General features: G+C 44.9%; 1 protein-coding gene across 3 annotated transcripts in view; it reads right to left on the bottom strand.

Moving 5' to 3' along the window:
- The window catches only part of LAMA1 (laminin subunit alpha 1), a 692,815-nt gene that overhangs the window by 146,837 nt on the left and 526,035 nt on the right, over window positions 1-19,943 (bottom strand). For all 3 annotated transcript variants that reach the window (XM_085605997.1, XM_085606000.1, XM_085605998.1), the window contains one exon: window positions 8,329-8,462. In XM_085605997.1, coding sequence (XP_085462123.1) covers window positions 8,329-8,462 — 134 coding nt within the window. The remainder of the gene's footprint in view (window positions 1-8,328; window positions 8,463-19,943) is intronic.

Raw genomic sequence — 19,943 nt, 5'->3', positions numbered from 1 at the left:
ACCAGTGCCTAGTAGTCAAAATGGTGGCAAAAAGTCGGGGTAAGCCTGAGAAAAGCCTACTTCCTTACAACTAAGTTGTCCAGTTTGCATTTGACAAATCACAAGTTCATTGTATACAATGTATTCCAATGGCACAGCTCTGTACCACTGACTGAATTCAGTTTAAAAACACTGGAGTAAATCTGAACAATTAGATTACTTAGACCACCTGAATAATTCCTGTAGGGAAGTGCCCCTTTTTGACATGGTCACCCCCAGTTTTTGCCTGGTATTTGATGCGATTCTGACTGGAAGTGCACAGAGTTCCTGCTCACCAGGTCCCCAGTGCCAGATCTTTTTCCCAAAAACTGCACAATTGTTCCCCAGTAGGCAACAACTTTAGCCCTCCCTGTAAGCCCTTAGTAAATAGTACCCCTGGTACCTAGGGCAAAGAGGCTAAAGAGGGTGGACCCTGAAAACCTACCAACTACTACTGTGCTAGCAGCCTGCCACCACAGATGAGTTGAGGGCCTTAGCTCTCAGGAGCCCAGCAACAAATCCTGCTTTGGGCAGAGGGTGTTTACACCGCCGCTCATAGGATAGCCTGTGACTTAGCATTCAAAGGCGGGTGCTTCAAAGGGCCTACTGCCTTCGGCGCCTGGGAATGGGGGTAAATTAGTAATCAGAGAGGCGTTTTCACCCTCAGGCTAGTTCCACCCCCTAAGATGCGCTACCTGAAGTGCCGACAAAATTTCACAGTCTGCCATCTTGGTGACGGCAAAATTAGGGACTCTGGGACTGGTTTATGCCCACTTCCCACAGGAAGCGGTAATACAGGGGATGTAGACACACAAGGGGTAAGTAGCCCATTGGCTACAGCCCTACATTCCCGTTTTTAGGGGAGCACTGGCACCAAGAAATCAGATCCTGCCGACCTGAACGAAGAAAATGGAGTGCAGAGTTGCAAAGAGCAAGAACAGAAGAACCAGCAACTGACTTGGAACCAACCCTGCCGGCTTGTTTGCCTACTTTCTTAATTGCGCTAAAGATGACTTGTACTACTGCTGCTGCTGTGTCTCCAAAGTCTTGGAGACTTGCCAGTACTTCACACAAGAACCAGGAACTCCCATGGAGAAACAGATCCGCTTCCCTACATCCTGCAGTCACCCCAAGAGAGCTGTGAGGTCTACGTACCACCAGAACCTGATACCTAAAAACACCACTGCACCTGAGCAGTCTAGCCCAACCTGAAGAGGGTCGGTGGGGCCAGCATGGTTCCCAGACCCTCTAGATCTAAAAGCCATCTTGAACTTGCCCTCTGTGGACTTCCCAACGCCACCTGCAGCCTCCATATGCAGGCCCCCACAACTACGAGTGTCTCCGGTGACAAAAACTTGATGCCTTGAAGTACCTTTGCACCCGTTGCCTTTGGCCCATGGAGAAGAAGACCAAAGGTGTCCCCACATCCCTGAGCATGATGAGGCCTGAGTCCACTTTTGGTTCAACCCAGCTGGCCTCCCAGTCCAAACCTTCAGCCGCTTTTCACAAAGGCTGATCCCCATAGACTAACATTGGGCACCTGAAACTGTATTGCACCGCTGCACCTGGCCGCCCTAGTGCCGCTGGAGGTGAGCAGCTGGTGCTGCCTTGAACCTTGCCCTATACTCACCTTAAGTCCCAAGGATTGGTATTGTAGGTTGCATGCAAAAAAACTGGTATGTAGCATTTGTTTTTCCTCCCTTAGGATAACATTGGTGCCTATGAAAATTGAATGGTGTCCATTTTTAAAATCTAAAAGTATTTCTGTCTTGAAACGTATATACCTGATCATATTGATTCTGGTGCCTAAATATGTATAAAGATATGTGTTATTTTTTATATATTGGTGTGGATCTCCTTATTGAGTTGTGTGTACCATTTTATTGACTGTATGTGTACTTTCAAAGGTCTACCACTTCTCTCTACCCCCTAGAAGAGCACCTTAGGATTGCTAGAGAAAGCCCCTGTCCACTCATAAGGGGATACCTGGACTCTTTGCACAATATACCTTTTCTTGGTATATCATATATAGAGCTAGCTTCCTATAAAATCCCACAGGGTAACTTCAGCCATAGTGGTAAATGGTATTTGAAAGCGTTGATCCTAGTATGTGGAATGCTATACATATGTTGTTTGTTGTATCTATGCCCACAAGGTCCAAACGCCCTTCTTACTCACCAGAAAATTAAAGACATAGAGCATAACACAGACTTTGGCAGACAGGTTCCTCTGTCACAAATGTGATGGATATCAGGTCCGCTGTATTACAAACGACATTGGATATAGCGCACTTGTATTACGGCTGACAGGATATCTGTCACATTTGTAACAGAGTAACCCATCCACCAAATTCTAAACGTGGCCAATCTGCTTCTTCTGCGTTATAACCTTGTATGTTCAAATTATTTATTGTGTTGACTATTCAAAGAGGTTCAAGTGCCCAAAGAGAGAACCTTGGTGACCCAGTTGGTGTGCAATAGTACTGATGACCTCTCACTTCCATTTAAAAAAACTGTGGGAAAATGCCCAGTAACTAATGATTGGGCCAGCACTCCAACAAGACCTTGACATAAACACATTAGGTAAACTATACCGCACACACAACACACCAGACAATCTGTGTATGTGACAAACATAACAGAACCAGGAGCATGGACACTTCATGCAAGGCAACGCACAACCAACCACCCTCACAGAATGAAATAAATGAAAACACATATAGCACATCGTCAGAGTTTCCTTGAAGATTTGGGAAACTATTATTCCTTAAACCGAATCAATATGAACCATCAGTCAACACTACATTGAGCAGAATAAAAAACAGTTCATACAAAATTACACTAAACCACGATTTCCCATGAATAAGAAATCTCAGAATCATGTGCATGGGGTGCCTTGGCTTCCAAGAGCAAAGAATGATCGCAAACATGGAAGAAGTTGCAAATACAAAAGTGGCAACATAAGATATGATGGGCAAAGAAAGCTCAATCTCCAAACATTGAGGTGTAGCTTCTAGAGGTTTAGGAGCAGATCCATGCCTTGTTGTGATGGCAGGTTCTCCCAAATAGGTTGACAGAGTAGGGACAGAAGTTCGGACTCAGCAGCATGGAATACCAGGCTCTTTAAGCTCAGTCCAGGGCTATCAGAGCCATATCAGGGCTATAAGACTGATCTCTCCTGACCTTCTCCAGAAGCAAGGGCACAGACAGAAAAGTGGAAAAGAGACTAGAGTCCCATGAAAGGTCGAACGTATCTCCCCAGGAGTCCTGAGGTGGAAACTCCAGAAGGCAAAGGCTCGACAATGAGCATTCTCAGCAGTAGTGAAAAGATATCCCCAAGGCATACCTCACTGAGCAAAAACACTTTGAACTACCTCCAGGTGCAGACTCCAATTTTGGTGAGCTAGATGACATCTACTGACCTTGTCTACCTTGACGTTCAGGTAGCCTGCCAGGTGGTTGACAGGCAGGGAAATTTCCTGATGGTCCAGCCAGCTCCAGATTTTCATATCCTCCTGGCACAACACACAAGACCCCCACCATGCCTGCTTATTACACTAAAACATAGTGGTCATGCTGCCCATCAGAAACCTGTATGGAGATATATCTGATGGAAGGCAGGAAGGTCTTAAAAGCCAGCAACATGGCATGCAGCTCCTGCAGTCTCTACAGCCCAGAAAAGATGCATCGATTACTCCTGTGAGCTCTGGAAGGAGCAAGGAGAACAGCCTGTCAAAGTTCAGGTGAACATCCTTCATTCACCATTGAGGGTCACCGGCTCACTCGCCTGACACACAAATATTGTTCAAGAGACACCCCATTGCAGAGCCAATTGAAGTCCCCCATATACCAATGGACATCAGGTACTGGTAGGATACAGGAGACCAAGAAGCCACAGAGCCATCCAGCTGGAACCCAGGACCAAGCCTGAAACATTGGGATCATATCCTCAATGTCCGAGACTCACTGCAGGGGGGGAAAAGACTTTGAATACTACTGTGTAAAGAACAACCTCTACATAGGGGATCCTCTGTCCTGGACAAAGTAAAGATTTTGGCTTGCTGATGGAGCACCCCAGGACAGAGAGTAGAAAGACAGTCATCCACAGGTGGTCTGCGGATGACTGTAAAGAGATGCCTTCAGCAGTCAGTTGTCGAGGTGCAGAACTATGTGAACCATGGCCTGCATATATCAAAGTAGTGCCACAACCACCACCATTTTCTTCAGACATATATCTGGGGGAGGAGGGGCAGGAAGATGTGAGGTGAGAGGTAGAACAGTGAACTGAATGTGTTCCGACACCACAATGAAGCAGAGGACACCTGAAAGTCCATGGACATCAACCAATCCATAGGATCTAAGGCAGAGAGGACATGGACAAGAGTCAACCACTTGTATTGTCCTTACAAGGGAAGGTGTCCAAACCTGATGATCCACAATTTGGCATTAAAACATAAGGAGTAGCACCTTGTGCTTCTTCCTTCTCAGGGACTTTCTTAACTGCTCCTTTGGCCAGCAGTGAATAAACCTCAAGGACAGAAAGACATTCTGCTGTGGTCTGAGTAAAAATAGGAGGAACTGGAAATGGATAGATAGAAAAGGAGGAGCATAAATAAGAAGAAAAACCAGCAGGAATAGCTGGGCTGAGGTAACTGCACTTTAACAGGGCAGGTAAAATTGGACCTTGCACCCAAAGGGAGAATCAGATTTGCGGTTGAAGAGGAAGAAGAAGAATGACCTTGCTGGTACCCCATCCTCTGCTCCCACCACGTATGGATCCTTCAAAAGGCATATCCATAAGTGATGCTTGCACAGCCCCAGAAAAAAACTGTTGCACGGATTCAGGCATTATAGCAATTCACAGCACCTGTGCTTATATTGCAGCACAGACTATCTGTGGTGCCCAGGGCTAGACTGTAAAATGTACTTGGCTGTGTCCTGGCTATTGAGAACCATCCGGTTAAAGGTTAAAGGTTAAGGTCAAAGGTATTTTGGAACTCCTTGGCGATGGCAGGCAAGATCTTCCTTGCCATATCCAGAGGGCATGATTGTATCTCCTCAACAAACAAACAGTTTTCAGAAACTGCAATGCCAAACTGGAAGGAAAGAACACCATCTTGCCAAGTGTGTTAATCAGTTTCAATCCTCTTTCGGGGAATAGGCAAGGCCTTCTGGTCCACCTTCTTGACTATAGCCTGCATTACAAGGCTCTGCAGTGTTGGATGCTGTGTCAAAAAGACTGAGGGCCATATCATCAAGGGCTTTATCTCCGCTTTTCTGGCTTTAAAAGCCAGAAAAGTAGAGCTAAAACCAACGCCCTATCAGCAAGAGGCTGCTAACATGCGTATTTGCATGTTAGCACCCTTTTACACTACGCCTACCTTTGTATCTCTAATGAGATGCAAAGTGGGCATTCCTGACATACACTACATGTCAGGAGAGCAATAACGCGTCTTTGCGCTATCAGCAAAGATGCCCTTGCATTTTAGCAGACGTTAGTTTTTGGAGAAAACTGCTGTTTTCTCCAAAAACTAACGTCTGCTAAAATCCTGACTAAGCCACCCCTAACACTGGGGGTAGATGATGCTGATACGACCACAGGGTCGTATCAGCAAGGTTATCGCTCTTTTGCAAGGAACATCGCTGGGAAACCAGCGATGTTCCCTGCAAAACTGCGATAACATCGCTATCTCTGGAATTTTTATCGCCCTGGAGCAGCACGTTGATGATAACGCGCTACCAGGGCGATAGCCAGCGCTAAGAAAATTATCGCTAAACACGGCCAGCGATAATTATCGCTGGCCATTGCTGATATGGCCCCTAATCACCTGAGTAAGTCTATGGCTCCTAGCAATTAAATGGCTTACCAGTGGCCCCACAAATGGTTTCGATAATGCCGTCTTCAACGTTTCTGTCAAGAAAGACCTGTACAGACCACCACCGAAAGCGAGGCAATTTTAGGAATCCAATTCAGTCTCTAGTGAGGGCTCAAGGCTATTTGCAGTCTGAAGGTTTAAATAAAGACCAATATCAACATAGTGAGGGGGTAGGAAATGTTCAGCCTGCTCCTAATCATCCTTGTCAAGTGGAATATTCTGAAAGGTCTTTATTGTGCTGAAAACACAGGAAAAGAAGCAAAGAATCAGAACAGCCAATCTTCGCACACTATGTACTGTGCCTTAGTGATCCTATAAAATGAAATTGTTTTAAATCTAGCCAAACTAATCTTCAGAGAAGATTCAACGTTGGCATCAGATTCGGAACCAGAGCCTTAGGAGTAGTGGCCGGTGCTAAAGCACCAGCCATCAGCTTGGCCTTCAGCTTGGTAGTGGAAGCATGGCCTTGCATATGCGAAGGGCTTTGCAGGGGCCTGTCAGGGTCAGTTGATGCTGAAAAGGCCCCATCAGTGGAATTCCGACTAGGGGCCCCAGAGGATCCTTTAGGTCTAATGGTGCTCCAGGACGATCCAGGATCATCTGAAAAAGCTGTACTATCACCTCCTTGAAGGCCTCTACTTCCCGCAGAGTCAAAGATGATGTGGGAAATTTGAGGAGCTTCAGCTGCAGATGAGGAGTAAGGTAAGAGTTGGAGGAGTACCGGGGTCGGTCCTTTTATGCAATGTGTTTTCATAGAGAGGGAGTGTGCAATGGGGAGAAGACTACCATTTGGACTTCTTGTTCTTTGACTTTGCTTTAAGACTTACCCAAGAAATTGAACATGCAGCTTCTCCTCCCACTCCCTGATAGCCTATTGGTGCATCAGGGTGCACTTTACATATGATTTCGAATCTTGATTGAGTCTGAGACACCAAAAGCAGGTATTATGTGGTCAGTAACCAACATCAGCTTTCTACAGATTTGGGATGGCTTGAAACCTGTACTTTTAAGGGGAAACATAATCTTGCACACTGTCAAGAAAACATTTTGGAGGTTGGTGAAAAGCTGAATAAGCTTGGAAGCCAAATTCCAGAACACAGTTGAAGGGTGTAGAAAGAAAGGAATTGCCATCAGCGCTCTAGGGCTGCCTCTATATATGGCACCACACCATGACTTCCAGAGGTGGAACAAGGCAGATGCAGAGATTGACAGCTCTAAATTTCCACGGGTGATCAATTACTGTAAAGTTTCTGGGTTCGGTCGGGCACCTGGGGGAATTTATAAGGTGAGGAATCTACAGTTAGAAATATCCAATTAGACATGCTATTATTATAGGGCCCGATTCACAGAACTAACTTAAGACAAAATCCTAAACTTACTACTTTTGGTATTCACAGAAGGCATTTAGTAGTAGTAAAGTTAGGATTTTGTCTTAAGTTTGACTTAAGACAAACTTAAGACAGACTTAAGACAGACTTAAGACAGACTTAAGACGGACTTAAGACAAACTTAAGACAAACTTAAGACAAACTTAAGACAGACTTAAGACAGACTTAAGTTAGGATTTTGTCTTAAGTCTGTCTTAAGTCTGTCTGAAGTCTGTCTTAAGTCTGTCTTAAGTCTGTCTTAAGTCTGTCTTAAGTCTGTCTTAAGTCTGTCTTAAGTTTGTCTTAAGTCAAACTTAAGACAAAATCCTAACTTTACTACTACTAAATGCCTTCTGTGAATACCAAAAGTAGTAAGTTTAGAATTTTGTCTTAAGTTAGTTCTGTGAATCGGCCACATAATGTTTACCCTACACAAAGTCACTCTGTTTTTGCTATCTCACCCAGGTACCAATGTTGGTTCTTGGAAGGGTACACTGCTGCTCCAACAGTTGTTAACTTACAGTGTGAGAGTCATAGATACTACTGAGACAAACAGTATGTGGGATAATTGGTGCTCTGCACCACTCTACATGATGTTAATATTACTGAGGATAATACTAGCACCTGCAAGTATTGTTTTCAAAATATGATGCTTGTTAAAGATCAGCCATGTCACTATCTGAATCATTCTAAAAATGGGAGTATTTTGGGGAGGTATTGGATCTTCTTTAGTCAATTCCCAAACTTATCCAGAATATGAAGGCTGCACAGAACATTTGGAAAGCTTACAACAGACATTCATAGACTGACTGGATTGAATGCCAGGACAACATAAGCAGAGATCATACATTTTAAGGAGTTAAACTATAGATAGCAACATATTCAAATTGCTACTACTGTTAGTTTAAGTAATATATACTGAAACATTGTGTTTCAGGTAAGCTGTAAAACATTACTGATGACTTCATATATTTAAGCATAGGATAGTCAAAAATGAAAGAATACGCCAATGATTGCTGAATATCTCAATGCAATGAAATAATAGGAAATCAAATATCCAGTCTGTACCTAGTTGCATGTATTCTGTACCAGGTGTCGTTTTTCAGTTGAAAATCAGAATACTCCAGTTTTGTGGCTCCAGAACCCAAATCCCAGAGGAAAGATACTTGGCCACGCCTCATTTCCAGTGCCAAAAAGTCCATCTGAAAATGTTGGAAAATACATGTTAGACGCCAGCTACTTTACAAGTTATCTAGACTAGCCAAAACTCCTCAAACATGCATAGCTTTGTCTATGTAACAATAGGAGTATAAAGATGTTTGTTTCTCTTTAACTTTTTTCACCATGTTTCTAACCTTTCTCCGTCTTATAAAATGCCTATACAGTGAAAACCAGAAACTTCTAGCATCATTCTCTTCATTTCATACAGAGCCGTGCTAGTTTATTTTTTTGTTATTGCTGTGTTTTTGCTGCAACTGTGTCCGTCTTCAGGGTGTCAGACAGCAATAAAACATATATCAAAGTAAAAGGATAAAAATAATTCACTGGTGGCTCTCAGGGGCGGTTACATATTAGTCCGAGTTGGACGAAATCAGAAATCGCATTCACAAAAATGTTTGGGCTTGATTTAGAGGTTGGGCAGGTAATGGGAAATCCACCATAAAGCGAAAGGTGTCACATCTGCTCACCTATGCATTTCCACATGCCAGTTAGAGAGCACAGGAATCAGCTCCAACATCAGGAATGCCAGCATAGTGGCAGGCAAGATCCCCATTTTGGGTTGCTGGTTCTCCACTACTTTCGACCAATCGTGCCTCCTCAGTGACAAACTAGCATTGAAACCACGGTGGGCTGTCAACCAAAACAACAGATAAGGGTCCCCGATATGCAGGGAGAAAAGACATCTGGAAGCTGAAACAAAGAAGGCTGATCTGGCAACAGCAAAAAAGATGAAAGGGCTGAAAGGTTCCCTTTAACTGTACCCAGGGCATGGCCTTGCTGAGCTAGGGACAAAACAAACCATAAAACATCCAATAACTTGTCCTGAAAGGGGTCTAGCTGCAGTGTATAGCACCAAGCCACAAATCTGCCTCAGCAACAGGCGTATACAGTTTTTGTCGTGGGACGCCGGACTGCCAAAATGACAACCACTGAAGGAAGAGCAAAGGTGTTCAGCTGCCATGGCTCAATCTCCTGGCATGAAGGTGGAGACAGAGATGGCCCGGGAGCTGAGCCCTACCCTGCTGCTGTACCAGCTAATCCTCCCAAAATGGGCAGCCTGATTGGAGGACAGATGCTCAAGTCCAGAGGTTCTGGATACCATGCTCTGTGCCCATACAATCCAGGGCCACTAGGATGACTTGGACTCGATCAGTCTTTATACTCTTCAGTACTTGGAGCAGGAGTGATATCAACGGGAAGGCGTACAGGAGTCCCGAGTATCCGAGCAAGAGACTCCTTGGAAACTCCAATACACAGAAGTGCTGACATGGTGCTTTCTTTGGTGGTGGCAACCAGATTGAGCCAAGCTTTTCCTTATTCGGGAAAGAGACCTTGTGCAACCTTGGGTGTAACTGCCATTTATGATCCGTTAAGAGCTGCCACCTCAGCTCCTCCACCCTGGAATTCAATCATCCTACCAGGTGGTTCACTACAAGGAAAATTCCTTGGCGGTCCAGTCTGTTCCAGAGGCACAAAGCCTTATGGCACAGGGTCTGTGACCCCACCCTGCCATCTTTGTTGCAATACCAAATAGGGGTGGTGTTGTCTGTGAACACCTGCACCAGCCTCCATTTCAAGGATGGTAGGAAGGCTTTCTGCCACTGATGTAGTCATGGTACAGCAACCACCACTGCAGATCTTTAGCAGTTACCTCCGAAATCTGAACATGGTCAGAGAGGTCCCCTTGATGTTGGGCTCACTGAGACAGATCCCACTGCAGAGCCCACATATGCCACCAGGTGTACTCAGCCAGGAAGATGCAGAAGGCTATCAGTCCCAGCAACCTTAGAGTTGAACTCACTGAAATCCAAGTCCCAGTCTGAAAGATTGTGATCATAGCCCTAAAGACCTGGACTCTCTTTGCAAGAGGAAAAGCATGAAGCCAAACCGTTTCCAGAATGGCTCAGATGAATTGAGTCAGGTGTGACTTCGGCACATTGATAGTGAACCCCTAAGATGACAGGAGGGTCACTGTAGTCTGGAGGTGGCTGACGACTCAAAAGAGCACATGTCATGTAAGAGCACAGGGGACTTGAATACTGTCAAGTGCACTATGAGCGATATTCTGTTTTTAGCTGACCCCGTAGCCAGTTTTAATGATCTTTTCTCACTCACAACATAGCACTGCACTTCTTTCAGTACACACCGAGCCACCATGGGGTTTTAGAATACCCACCTTCTATTTGAAAAAGATCCCTGAGCTCCTCCCTCGCAGCGAGGGGGTTGTAGCCCAAGTGAGGACTAGGTTCTCACGTGAGGAGGTACCCCCATGATTAAGCATGACACCACTGGTGTGTGAGGGGAACTGTCCTTAAAAAGGGAATCCCCAGCTTATACAAGTAGATATCCAGAGTCACATGCTAGACCTCCCCACGAACCTAGACCCGGGGCTTCTTTTGTGATTTGTTAGTACGAATGGGGAGTTGGTTCCCGCTGGTCCTTAAACCGCCTCCAGCCCCCCTTGTGTGATTACTGGTGGCTGGCGACTGCCTGGGGCGAGCCCGCCTTCACCAGCCACACATCAATGTAAGGGAAGGGTGGCACCCCTGACCTCCAAAGATATGCTGCCACCACTGCCATCACTTTCGTGAACACCTGAGGGGCAATGGTCAGACTAAAAGGGAGCACCTCAAGCTGAAAATACTTCTGTCCCATGATCAACCGCAGGCGATGCAGGTGTGCCGGCAGGATGGGGAATTTGGAAATAGACGTCCCGCAGGTCAAATGTTACCATTGAGTAACCAGGGTCTAGGGCAGATAAGACCTGGTCCAGTATGAGCATTTAAAAATGTTCCTTTAGGAGGGGGGCATTGAGAGGGCGCTGGTCTAACATAGGTCAGAGGATTCCTTTCTTTTTAAGCACCAGGAAGTAGCAGGAGTAACAACCACATCCTACTTCTGGTGCAGGCACCCTCTTGATAACCCCTTTGGCCAAAAGTGCTAGCATTTCCTGCCGCAAAACAGAATGATGGTCCTCCGTCATGCCTGATGTTGTGGCCTGCCAACCCAGCAAGAATTTCGTATCCTTCCTCCCACCAGGTGACTTAACTCCCCTGAGGGCAGGCTTAACGGGTTTTGTAGGTGATGCTGCAGCAGGGATCGGACTGGTCGGCTCTTTGACGTTAGCCATGACTGTGGTGAGGAACACAGTTGCAATCACAAAACTGCTTTGGCATGCTGGTGGTATGGGAACCTCTGATGAAACCGCAAAAGGAGCGGTAGGGATGATGCGGCTGGCGAGGTGTGGCAGATTACCCCAAAGAGCGCGCTGTGGCCCTGCTCTCCTTGAACCGCTAAAGAGCGGAGTCTGCTTTGTTTCCAAAAAGTCGATTCCCATCATATGGCATGCCCGTGAGGAACGACTGGACATCGCTTGAAAAATTGGTGGACCACAGCCAGGCATGGCTGCGAATGGCAACACTGGTGCAGACGAACTGCCTGATGGAATCAGTGATGTCAAAGCCACAACTAATCATGAACTTGGAGCATCTAATTCATCCTCAATGGTTTGGGCAAAGGCAGGTCAGAGTTCTTTGGGGACACCTGGGAGGACTTGACCCACTGAGTCCCAAAAGGCATGGGACTAGCATCCCGGCAGGCAGCTGGTATTCACTGACCTGAGCACCAAGCTGTTAAATGAACATACTCGTTTGCCAAAGTGGTTGACAAAGCCAGCAGCATCAGTCAATACATTTGGGGTTGATTATACAAAAAGAGGCATTTCCTTACAGACAGGCAATGTGAAAGTCCTAAACATTAATGGTCTGTCTTCTCAAGGTGATATGTGAAATCAAGTCATTAGTTGACCAATAAATACAAATATAAATTGGTCCAATACCATGAGGAGAAGAAATTCTCTCACAGGAGGTATCTTCTCTAAAAGGAAAGTTCTATTACCATATCCGATAGTCTAAATTGTTAACAATGGGATCGGGGAAAGTTGAGATTATGCATTGGCATGTGGTGCTAGATATTTCAAAAGCCAATACATATCTTCTGAATATTTGTGTTTGTGTTAATTGATACCTATATGGAAAAAGTAGGAATACAATACTTAGGTTTCAATGACTTGGGATTCCCAACTGTTTAATAAGGTGGCATCAAAGTATTTGCATCAAACATATATGATTTGTAGATATATGATATATTTAATAAGGTCTCCTGAGAAGGAGAAGGAGGATTCCAATTACTTTGAGGTTGGTGCTCTTAGTGAAGTTTTTTATATTTGTTCCGAAAGTTGTTGATACACATTGGGCAGGAGATACATAGCTCTTAGGCTCTGAAAATGTGTTTCAACAGCAGTCCAGCAGTCAGGTAGGTATCAGTTCTATAATTGTGTCTGATTAGGTTAAGCGGGGATGTTACTTTGTTTCGAAACAGACAGATCAGTTTCTATGAGCACCAAATATGAAGAATGTTCACCATGCTTTTAGTGTGAATAGTGCATTTTAAAATGGACAGGCTTACTGTTTAGAGATCAGATGATGCATTAAGAAGGAAATTAAAATTGTACTGATGAGCGGAGAGTTTTATAGACCTCTTGACCCCTAGGGGATAGATGTCACTTGTCATCTCAGTCATTAAAACATTGCTAAAATTATTCAAACTGCTCGGAAACCACCCTGGGTGAATTGGGACTAATCTAACATGAATGTTATTGTATCAACAATCGACAGTGTAGATGTTTATTTGTGTTGCCAGCAACCAAACTCTGTGAATGGAGCTGACATGATGTATCATTAGAGTCATCATCAGTAGGATTCAGAAACTTTGAAAGTTTAATAGGGCCTGGTGCTGAACTGGTCTGAACAGATAGAACTTTATGGTCAAGCACTGTGTAAGGAAAGCAGCCATTAGTTGTGTGGCCTGCACAAGTAATGGGTCCACATTTGCCCTTCACTGGGAACCAAATAAACCATTCTAGCACTTGACTCTCTCAGGGTAGTGGAGCAGAGCAGTCCAAGGCCTACTCAAGGGAGGTGGTGTGGGCTAGTACTCACCGTTCGCTAATAATACTCAATAAATAATTGCGTAATACACTCTGACTCCCTATAGGGGTCAAGATTAAAAATCTACATGCCAAAAACCATTATTTTACAAGCAAATGCAGTAATCAATAATAATCATGTTGAAATGCACTTATTAATGTTAATAATGCATACACAGTTGATCAGTAATCACTGTCAACATTATCCTTTCAATGAATCATATAAAAATGAACATCACATGTGTCTGCGTGCATTCTATATACATGAAACCATTGGAAATTCAATTATAAAAACAACCAGCCCATAGAGAGCATCGCAATATGATCACACAGGATGCAACCTTAGACTTTAGCCCTAGAGGGTGTTGTATAACATGTACATTCCTTTGAACATGTTTAGGTTACAATAGCTGTGACCATAAACTTAGCCCCTAGATGGTCCTGCACTCACAGTTGTAAAGCTGTAGCCTGGGGAGTGCTTGAAAACATGAACAAAATGCTTGGTTGGTCCATCCTTTGGAGACCCTACACAGTTAGGGTCAGTACATTTAAAGAGCATCTTTGGGCCTCCTGGCGTAAGTTGCAGAGCTCCTTTGTGTCTTTTTGTTAACATTTGGAGGTGGTCCTGCTGTCCTGGGGCCACCAAGAGAGGAGAAAATGAGACAAATTGAAGGGCCCATAGGGCCTTATGGGGCGCTCCTCTGGAGCAGTTAGTATTTGATGACCGGCTCTACTGCTGCTCCGGGTAGAGCCTCAGCCTCTGCTTCCCTTTGTGTTTCGTGCTGCGGGGCCTTGTGCCGGTGGCTTTTCTTTTTATTTGGGAGTGCCGGTCCCACCGGGCACCCTCCACGTCTCCAGACTTTAGGGGTAGCTGAGAAAGCCCAGCCTCACTGTCCAGATGGCTCCCTGTGCCTGCAGCACTCGTACGTGCTGCTGTGGGAGCCAGCAGGGCTCTTCTGCCCTGCCTGTTCCTGTGGCAAGGACGCTGGGTTCGGTGGTGGCAGCCCGCTCCCCCCGGACATGAGCACTGTAACCTATGTGAGAAGAAGTATTATGCAGAGTCCAAAGTCATATTTGTACTGCTTTTGGGTCATCCAGAAATGCTATATTTCTCTGAGTCAGCTCATAACCATGGCCTGGCTGGGGGCTAACTCTACCAGGCTGATTTAATGACCTTCTCTCCAAGCCGTGGTCTCAGAGGCCCAGCCCAGCACAGCCAGCATTCCAAGGGCAAGGGACTCCACTCAAAGAAGAGCAGATGGGTGGAGCTACAGGTTCATCCATCAGTAGCTGACACCTGGTGCCAGGCACCAGGCCGCTCTGGAGGGAAGGCAGCCTAGGGGGTATGGGCGCTCATAGACCATGTGGCAGGAGACCCTGGACGATGCCATTTTGAACAAACTCCGAGGCCTGGGCAGGAAGGAGGGAGCTGGGGCAGAGACGTGATGTGTCGCTGTGTGATAGGGCAAACAGAGACTTCCTGCCAGCCCCCTCCCCAACGTTTTAAAAGAACTTGCAACAGAAGAGGAGCTCTCTCTGGGGTGTGGTCTGCTGAGGCAGAAGGTGCTGGAGCCTGGCGCAATGGGCAGTTGGAAGGCGGAACTCCTTGACTATCCCAGGATCCTGAACAGCGCCAGGAGAAGAGACCAGGACCAGTGCGCAGAAGCAGGGGCCTCTGCGCAGGGAGAAGAGAGGCCCAGAAGGAGAGCCAGGCGAAAGGCTGGCGCAGGGCGCCAGTGAAGACAGCTCCCTGCTAAATCCACCCTCTGTGAGACCCAGAGGGCGAAAGAGAGTGCTCCCAGTCGCTGGGGAGCGCCACCAGGAGCAAGAGGAAGTGAAAATTGTGCAAATCTGCAGCCTGGGGGCCGAGATATGCCCTCCAGAAGGTAGGCGACCTTTGACCTCCAAGATGACCGACGACGAAGCGTGTGGGGCTCCGCCGCCAGTCACAGATGGGCACCCGGGGTCAGGTCCCAGGGGCTGCCCCCAACAGAAGTTAAGGTGGGGAGCGCCGTCGTGCTCCCCGTGAAGAGGGTGAAAGGGGGCCCGAGAACCCAACTCCGGGCCCTGCTGCAGGTGGGAGGGGTGCCGTTGTGCCCCCTTGCGAAGATGTGGAAGGGGAGGGGCCCGGGATCCCAACTCTGGGCCCCACCACAGCCGGGGTGCGCCGGTGCGTGCCTGTGCGCACCCCATGAAAATGTGCCAAAGGGCCCGGGACCCCATCCCCGGGGCCCGAAGAGGGAGATGACAAGTCAGGGAGCAAAAATGGCTAATCGGGGCGCCAGGAGCCCACCCTGGCCCCTGAAGACTCCCGAGGGAGGGGAGCACCGTCGTCCCCCCTTCGAAGATGTCCGGGACCCCATATCTGGGACCCCATACCCGGGCCCCGAGGAGAAGGAGGAGACCGAGAGAGTGCAGCCGCACTCCCCCGAGTACAGGAGAAGACCAGCGCATCTGCCCGCCAGAGCGGACAGGCCAGAACTGCGTTGCCGGCTCCCGCAGCAGCATGCAAGGGTGCTGGCCCGGGCGGGGAGCCGGCGGGGGCAGCCAGGGGTGGGCTCCCCAGGGTGGGCTCCCCAGGCTGCCCTCTAACGTGTGGGCATGCGGGGGTCCGGGCGGAAAAGCAGTTAATATGGGGGCCGTGTCTGGTATGCATATTAGTATGCAGGCGGGGTGTTGCCTTTCAAAGGCAGGTGGTTTTCACCATTGGGGGCCTGTAGCGGGCCCCCAGGGATTCTGGGGGGTGGGTGGTGCACATGGGGGGGTACCTATGGTACCCCCTGCCATTCAATGAACAACGTGGCAGGTGCCTGTCACGTTGTGCATTGAAACGCACAACCTGCCTTTGTGGCATTGTGGCTGGCGGTGCCCTCTGCACCGCCCGCTGCAATGTTGCAGATGCGCCCGCCAGTGTGGCGTGCGCATCCTAATCGGGAGTGCAGGACCGCCGCACCCTCAGATGGCGGTCCCGTTTCCCGAGGGTATGGCGGGCGGACTTCATACTAATGGGGCCCAAAACATTCATAAATAACAAAGTACTAGACTACTTAGAAGTAATGCGCAAATCTATCCTCTAAAATACATATTAACTTAACATAAATCTCAAAAAACACAACATACTCAAACACAATCAATCACATTTTTTAAATAAAATAATAATATAAATATTTTATTGCACCAGTGAAAAATGTATCTGAAATAAAAAATTATTATTCACTGATTATAAAAATCTTAATATGAATAATTAAATATATATATAATACTAACCAACAAACCAACTTAAAAATAAACTCAATCCATGACATCAAGTAAATACAACACATAATTTAAAAATACCACATAATAATAACATAAACATAATATAAGCAAAACAATATCACATTTCCCACCAACAACAAAAATGAATACAAAAACGTACTGTTTCGCAGCTGCAGATCTCTACCCAAATCCACATAATAAAAAATTGTAATCCAACAAAAAATGTATAAAACAAATACAAAAAGCCAAAAACAAAATTCAAAATATTAACAACCTAATCAAAATCCCTCAAAGCAATCCAAAGTCTGTAGCTTCCATAAAAATACCCGAAAAAGGATTAAAAAAATAATCACTCCAGGAAATTACAAAAATAGGGAATTCTAATTAAAAACAATTTGTAAAGTTCAACTTCCCATTGATATTGTTCGTAAACACAAACCTGTTAAATAAAAGTTTAACACCCTCCCGAACAACATTACAATCCCAAACTAATATATACATAACATTTAACCATCAAAGCATAAGTTAACATATTTTACAAATAATTTAATAATATATTAACATAAAAAAAGTTAAAAGTGGAACAACAACATAATGCAAAACACTAAGGGGCCGTTTCCGATCAGGGTCGGAAGGGCACCGAACGCGATCCGGCCGGAAAAACTACGAGCCGTACGCGTGTTTTCCGACCAACTCGTACAGCTGTACGAGTGAGCAAGTACGATGCGAGCTACGTGAAATTCACCGACCGAGTCGTTCCCGGGTCCAAATCGCACCGTACGTCTCGGTCGGAAGCTAATCGTGGCGTGTAATGTATGTGATTTACGACCGAGCCAGTACGATGCACACGTCGGACAGCCTGTGCGAGCCGGAGTGTCCGGCACACAAAACGTCTGGGTGGTTGCCTATGGGGGTCCGCGTTGGACCCCCTGTCACCCGCAGCCCTACGACTCGGACACAGGGGGAGACCCAAGGGTCCCCCCAACACAGGCATGTACGGTGTGGATGGCACCGACGCGTACCCACTGTAGGGGGCGCCCTTGTGCAAAGACATACCCATTCAGTCAATGGGAGCCCATGTCGTCGTACGACCGGCTCCCATTGACTTCTATGGGAGTCCGACAGAACCGAGCATACCGCCGCATCGTACTCGCTCGGTCGGACTGCAGGACTCTAGCTCGGTCAGAAAACACTCCGGATCCGGCACAGTCGGAGTGCTTTCCGACCCAGATCGGAATCAGCACCTAAAAAGAAATCTAAGCATACCTAACAATCTTAAACAACACTTTATCGAACCTTTAATCATCCACCCTAAATCCCGCCAAAGTAAAAGCCCTTAAAAAATCCTATAAAAGGGACTTACCTGTTCCGATGAACAGCAGCACGTAACTGTGGCTTGCCTCCTGCAAAAAGTATCCAAAATAACACCAATGGATTACAAAATACAAGCCAGCTGTAGAAAAATGGTAGCCAAATTAAATTACAAAAATAGACTATCTCCCAATAAACTCAATGGGAAATATAGTAAAAAAATAATATATGTTAAAAGAAGAGTAAAACGTTATTAACATTTTTAAACATGTCAAACAATGTTGAAAAAAATATTCCAAAAATTATAGTATAAATTAAAAAAAGTTTAAATGATGTACAATTATTTAAAATAACTATCTAATTTTTTTTTTTAAATGTATGTTCAAAAATTAGATTGAATGTAAAATAACATGTGAAAATGTATATTGTGCGAATATGAATAAAATCAATTTTTCTTTTATCAATACAAAAATGAAATTACTGCCTCTCCTCTTCCTGCCTGGTGCCAGCAGCACCTAGGACAGACTTCCTGCTCAGACCAGGCAGTTGGTAGGGGGTTCTCCAGCCCGTCTGCTCAATGCAGCTGGGCTGGAGAACACCTAAATGCATGTGTGTTTTGGTCATCCTGAGACGGCTGGCTAAACACACATGAGCATTTAGGGAGTGAAGTGCACTAGCACTCCTCCTCCCCCCTCCCATGCCATGGCCCGCCCCTACAAACACCACTGGCTAAGAGCTAGCAAATGTAAAATAAAATGTTGCAAACACATCATTTCATTTTACATTTGCTGGCTCAGAGCCAGGCAGTGGAGCGACACTCCTCCTCCATTGTGGAGGAGCTGCTATTGTGTTGGACATTAAAGGGGTGGAATTTACAATTCCCCTTCCAATCTAAACCAACTCAGGGAAGCTGTTGGACACTAAAGGGATTACATTTATTATTCCCACTCCAATCTATACCAACCCATGGAAGGTGTTGGACACTAAAGGGGCGACATATACTATTCCCACTCCAACCTAAACTAACTTGAGGAAGGTGTTGACCACTAAAAGGGTGACATTTATTATTCCCACACAAATATTAGCCAATTTGGGGATGGTGTTGGACAGTAAGGAGGTGACATTTGTTTTTTCCACTCCAATCTAAACAAAGTTGGGGATAAAAACTTGAAAATACAAATTAAATATTTCCAATTCAAAATAAAACTTTTGACCTGCAATATTATAATTAAGAAAATACAAAATACAGAATTAATACTAGACATTATCATACTTTAAAAATTATAAATGTTTCAAAAATTGTATATAACACACCAATGTGAACTACTAATATTTATATTAAAAATAAAATTTAAAAAAAAATATATTTTTAATTTACTAATAAAATTTCGAAAATTTTAATTATTTCTACCATTCATACATTTTTAAAAAGCACACTACTTTTTTTCCAAATAAACCAATCTGATAAATATTTCTAAACATACATAACAATTTCATACACAGATTTAGAGATTTTAATTAAAACTTATAAATACAAATATATTATTTTATAAAACGTTTCTAAAATATCTTAATAATTTTAAATATTTCATAATATATTTACAAAAACACATAAAAAAAAAGAAAAAAAATGCACATATTTTAAACATCACCCCACCCTTATACTTTATTGGCCCAATATCACGCTACAGAGAAAAAATAAAAAAATATTAACAATTAAAATTTAAGAAATAAATATTGGGGAAAAAAAAGCATTTTAGATGATTATATTGAATAGATTATTTTCAAATAAACATTAAATCAAATCTTATTTCACATTAATTAAAAAATGTATAATAAAAATGTTTTAAAATTAATAAAACAATTTGTATATAAAAATTAACTTAAAATTAGAAACTTACAATTC

Source organism: Triturus cristatus, chromosome 5_1 (assembly GCF_964204655.1).
Source record: "Triturus cristatus chromosome 5_1, aTriCri1.1, whole genome shotgun sequence".
In the NCBI taxonomy this organism is placed as follows: Eukaryota; Metazoa; Chordata; class Amphibia; order Caudata; family Salamandridae; genus Triturus; species Triturus cristatus.
The sequence above is the reverse complement of the archived record's forward strand: the minus strand, read 5'-3'. Positions and strand labels throughout refer to the sequence as shown.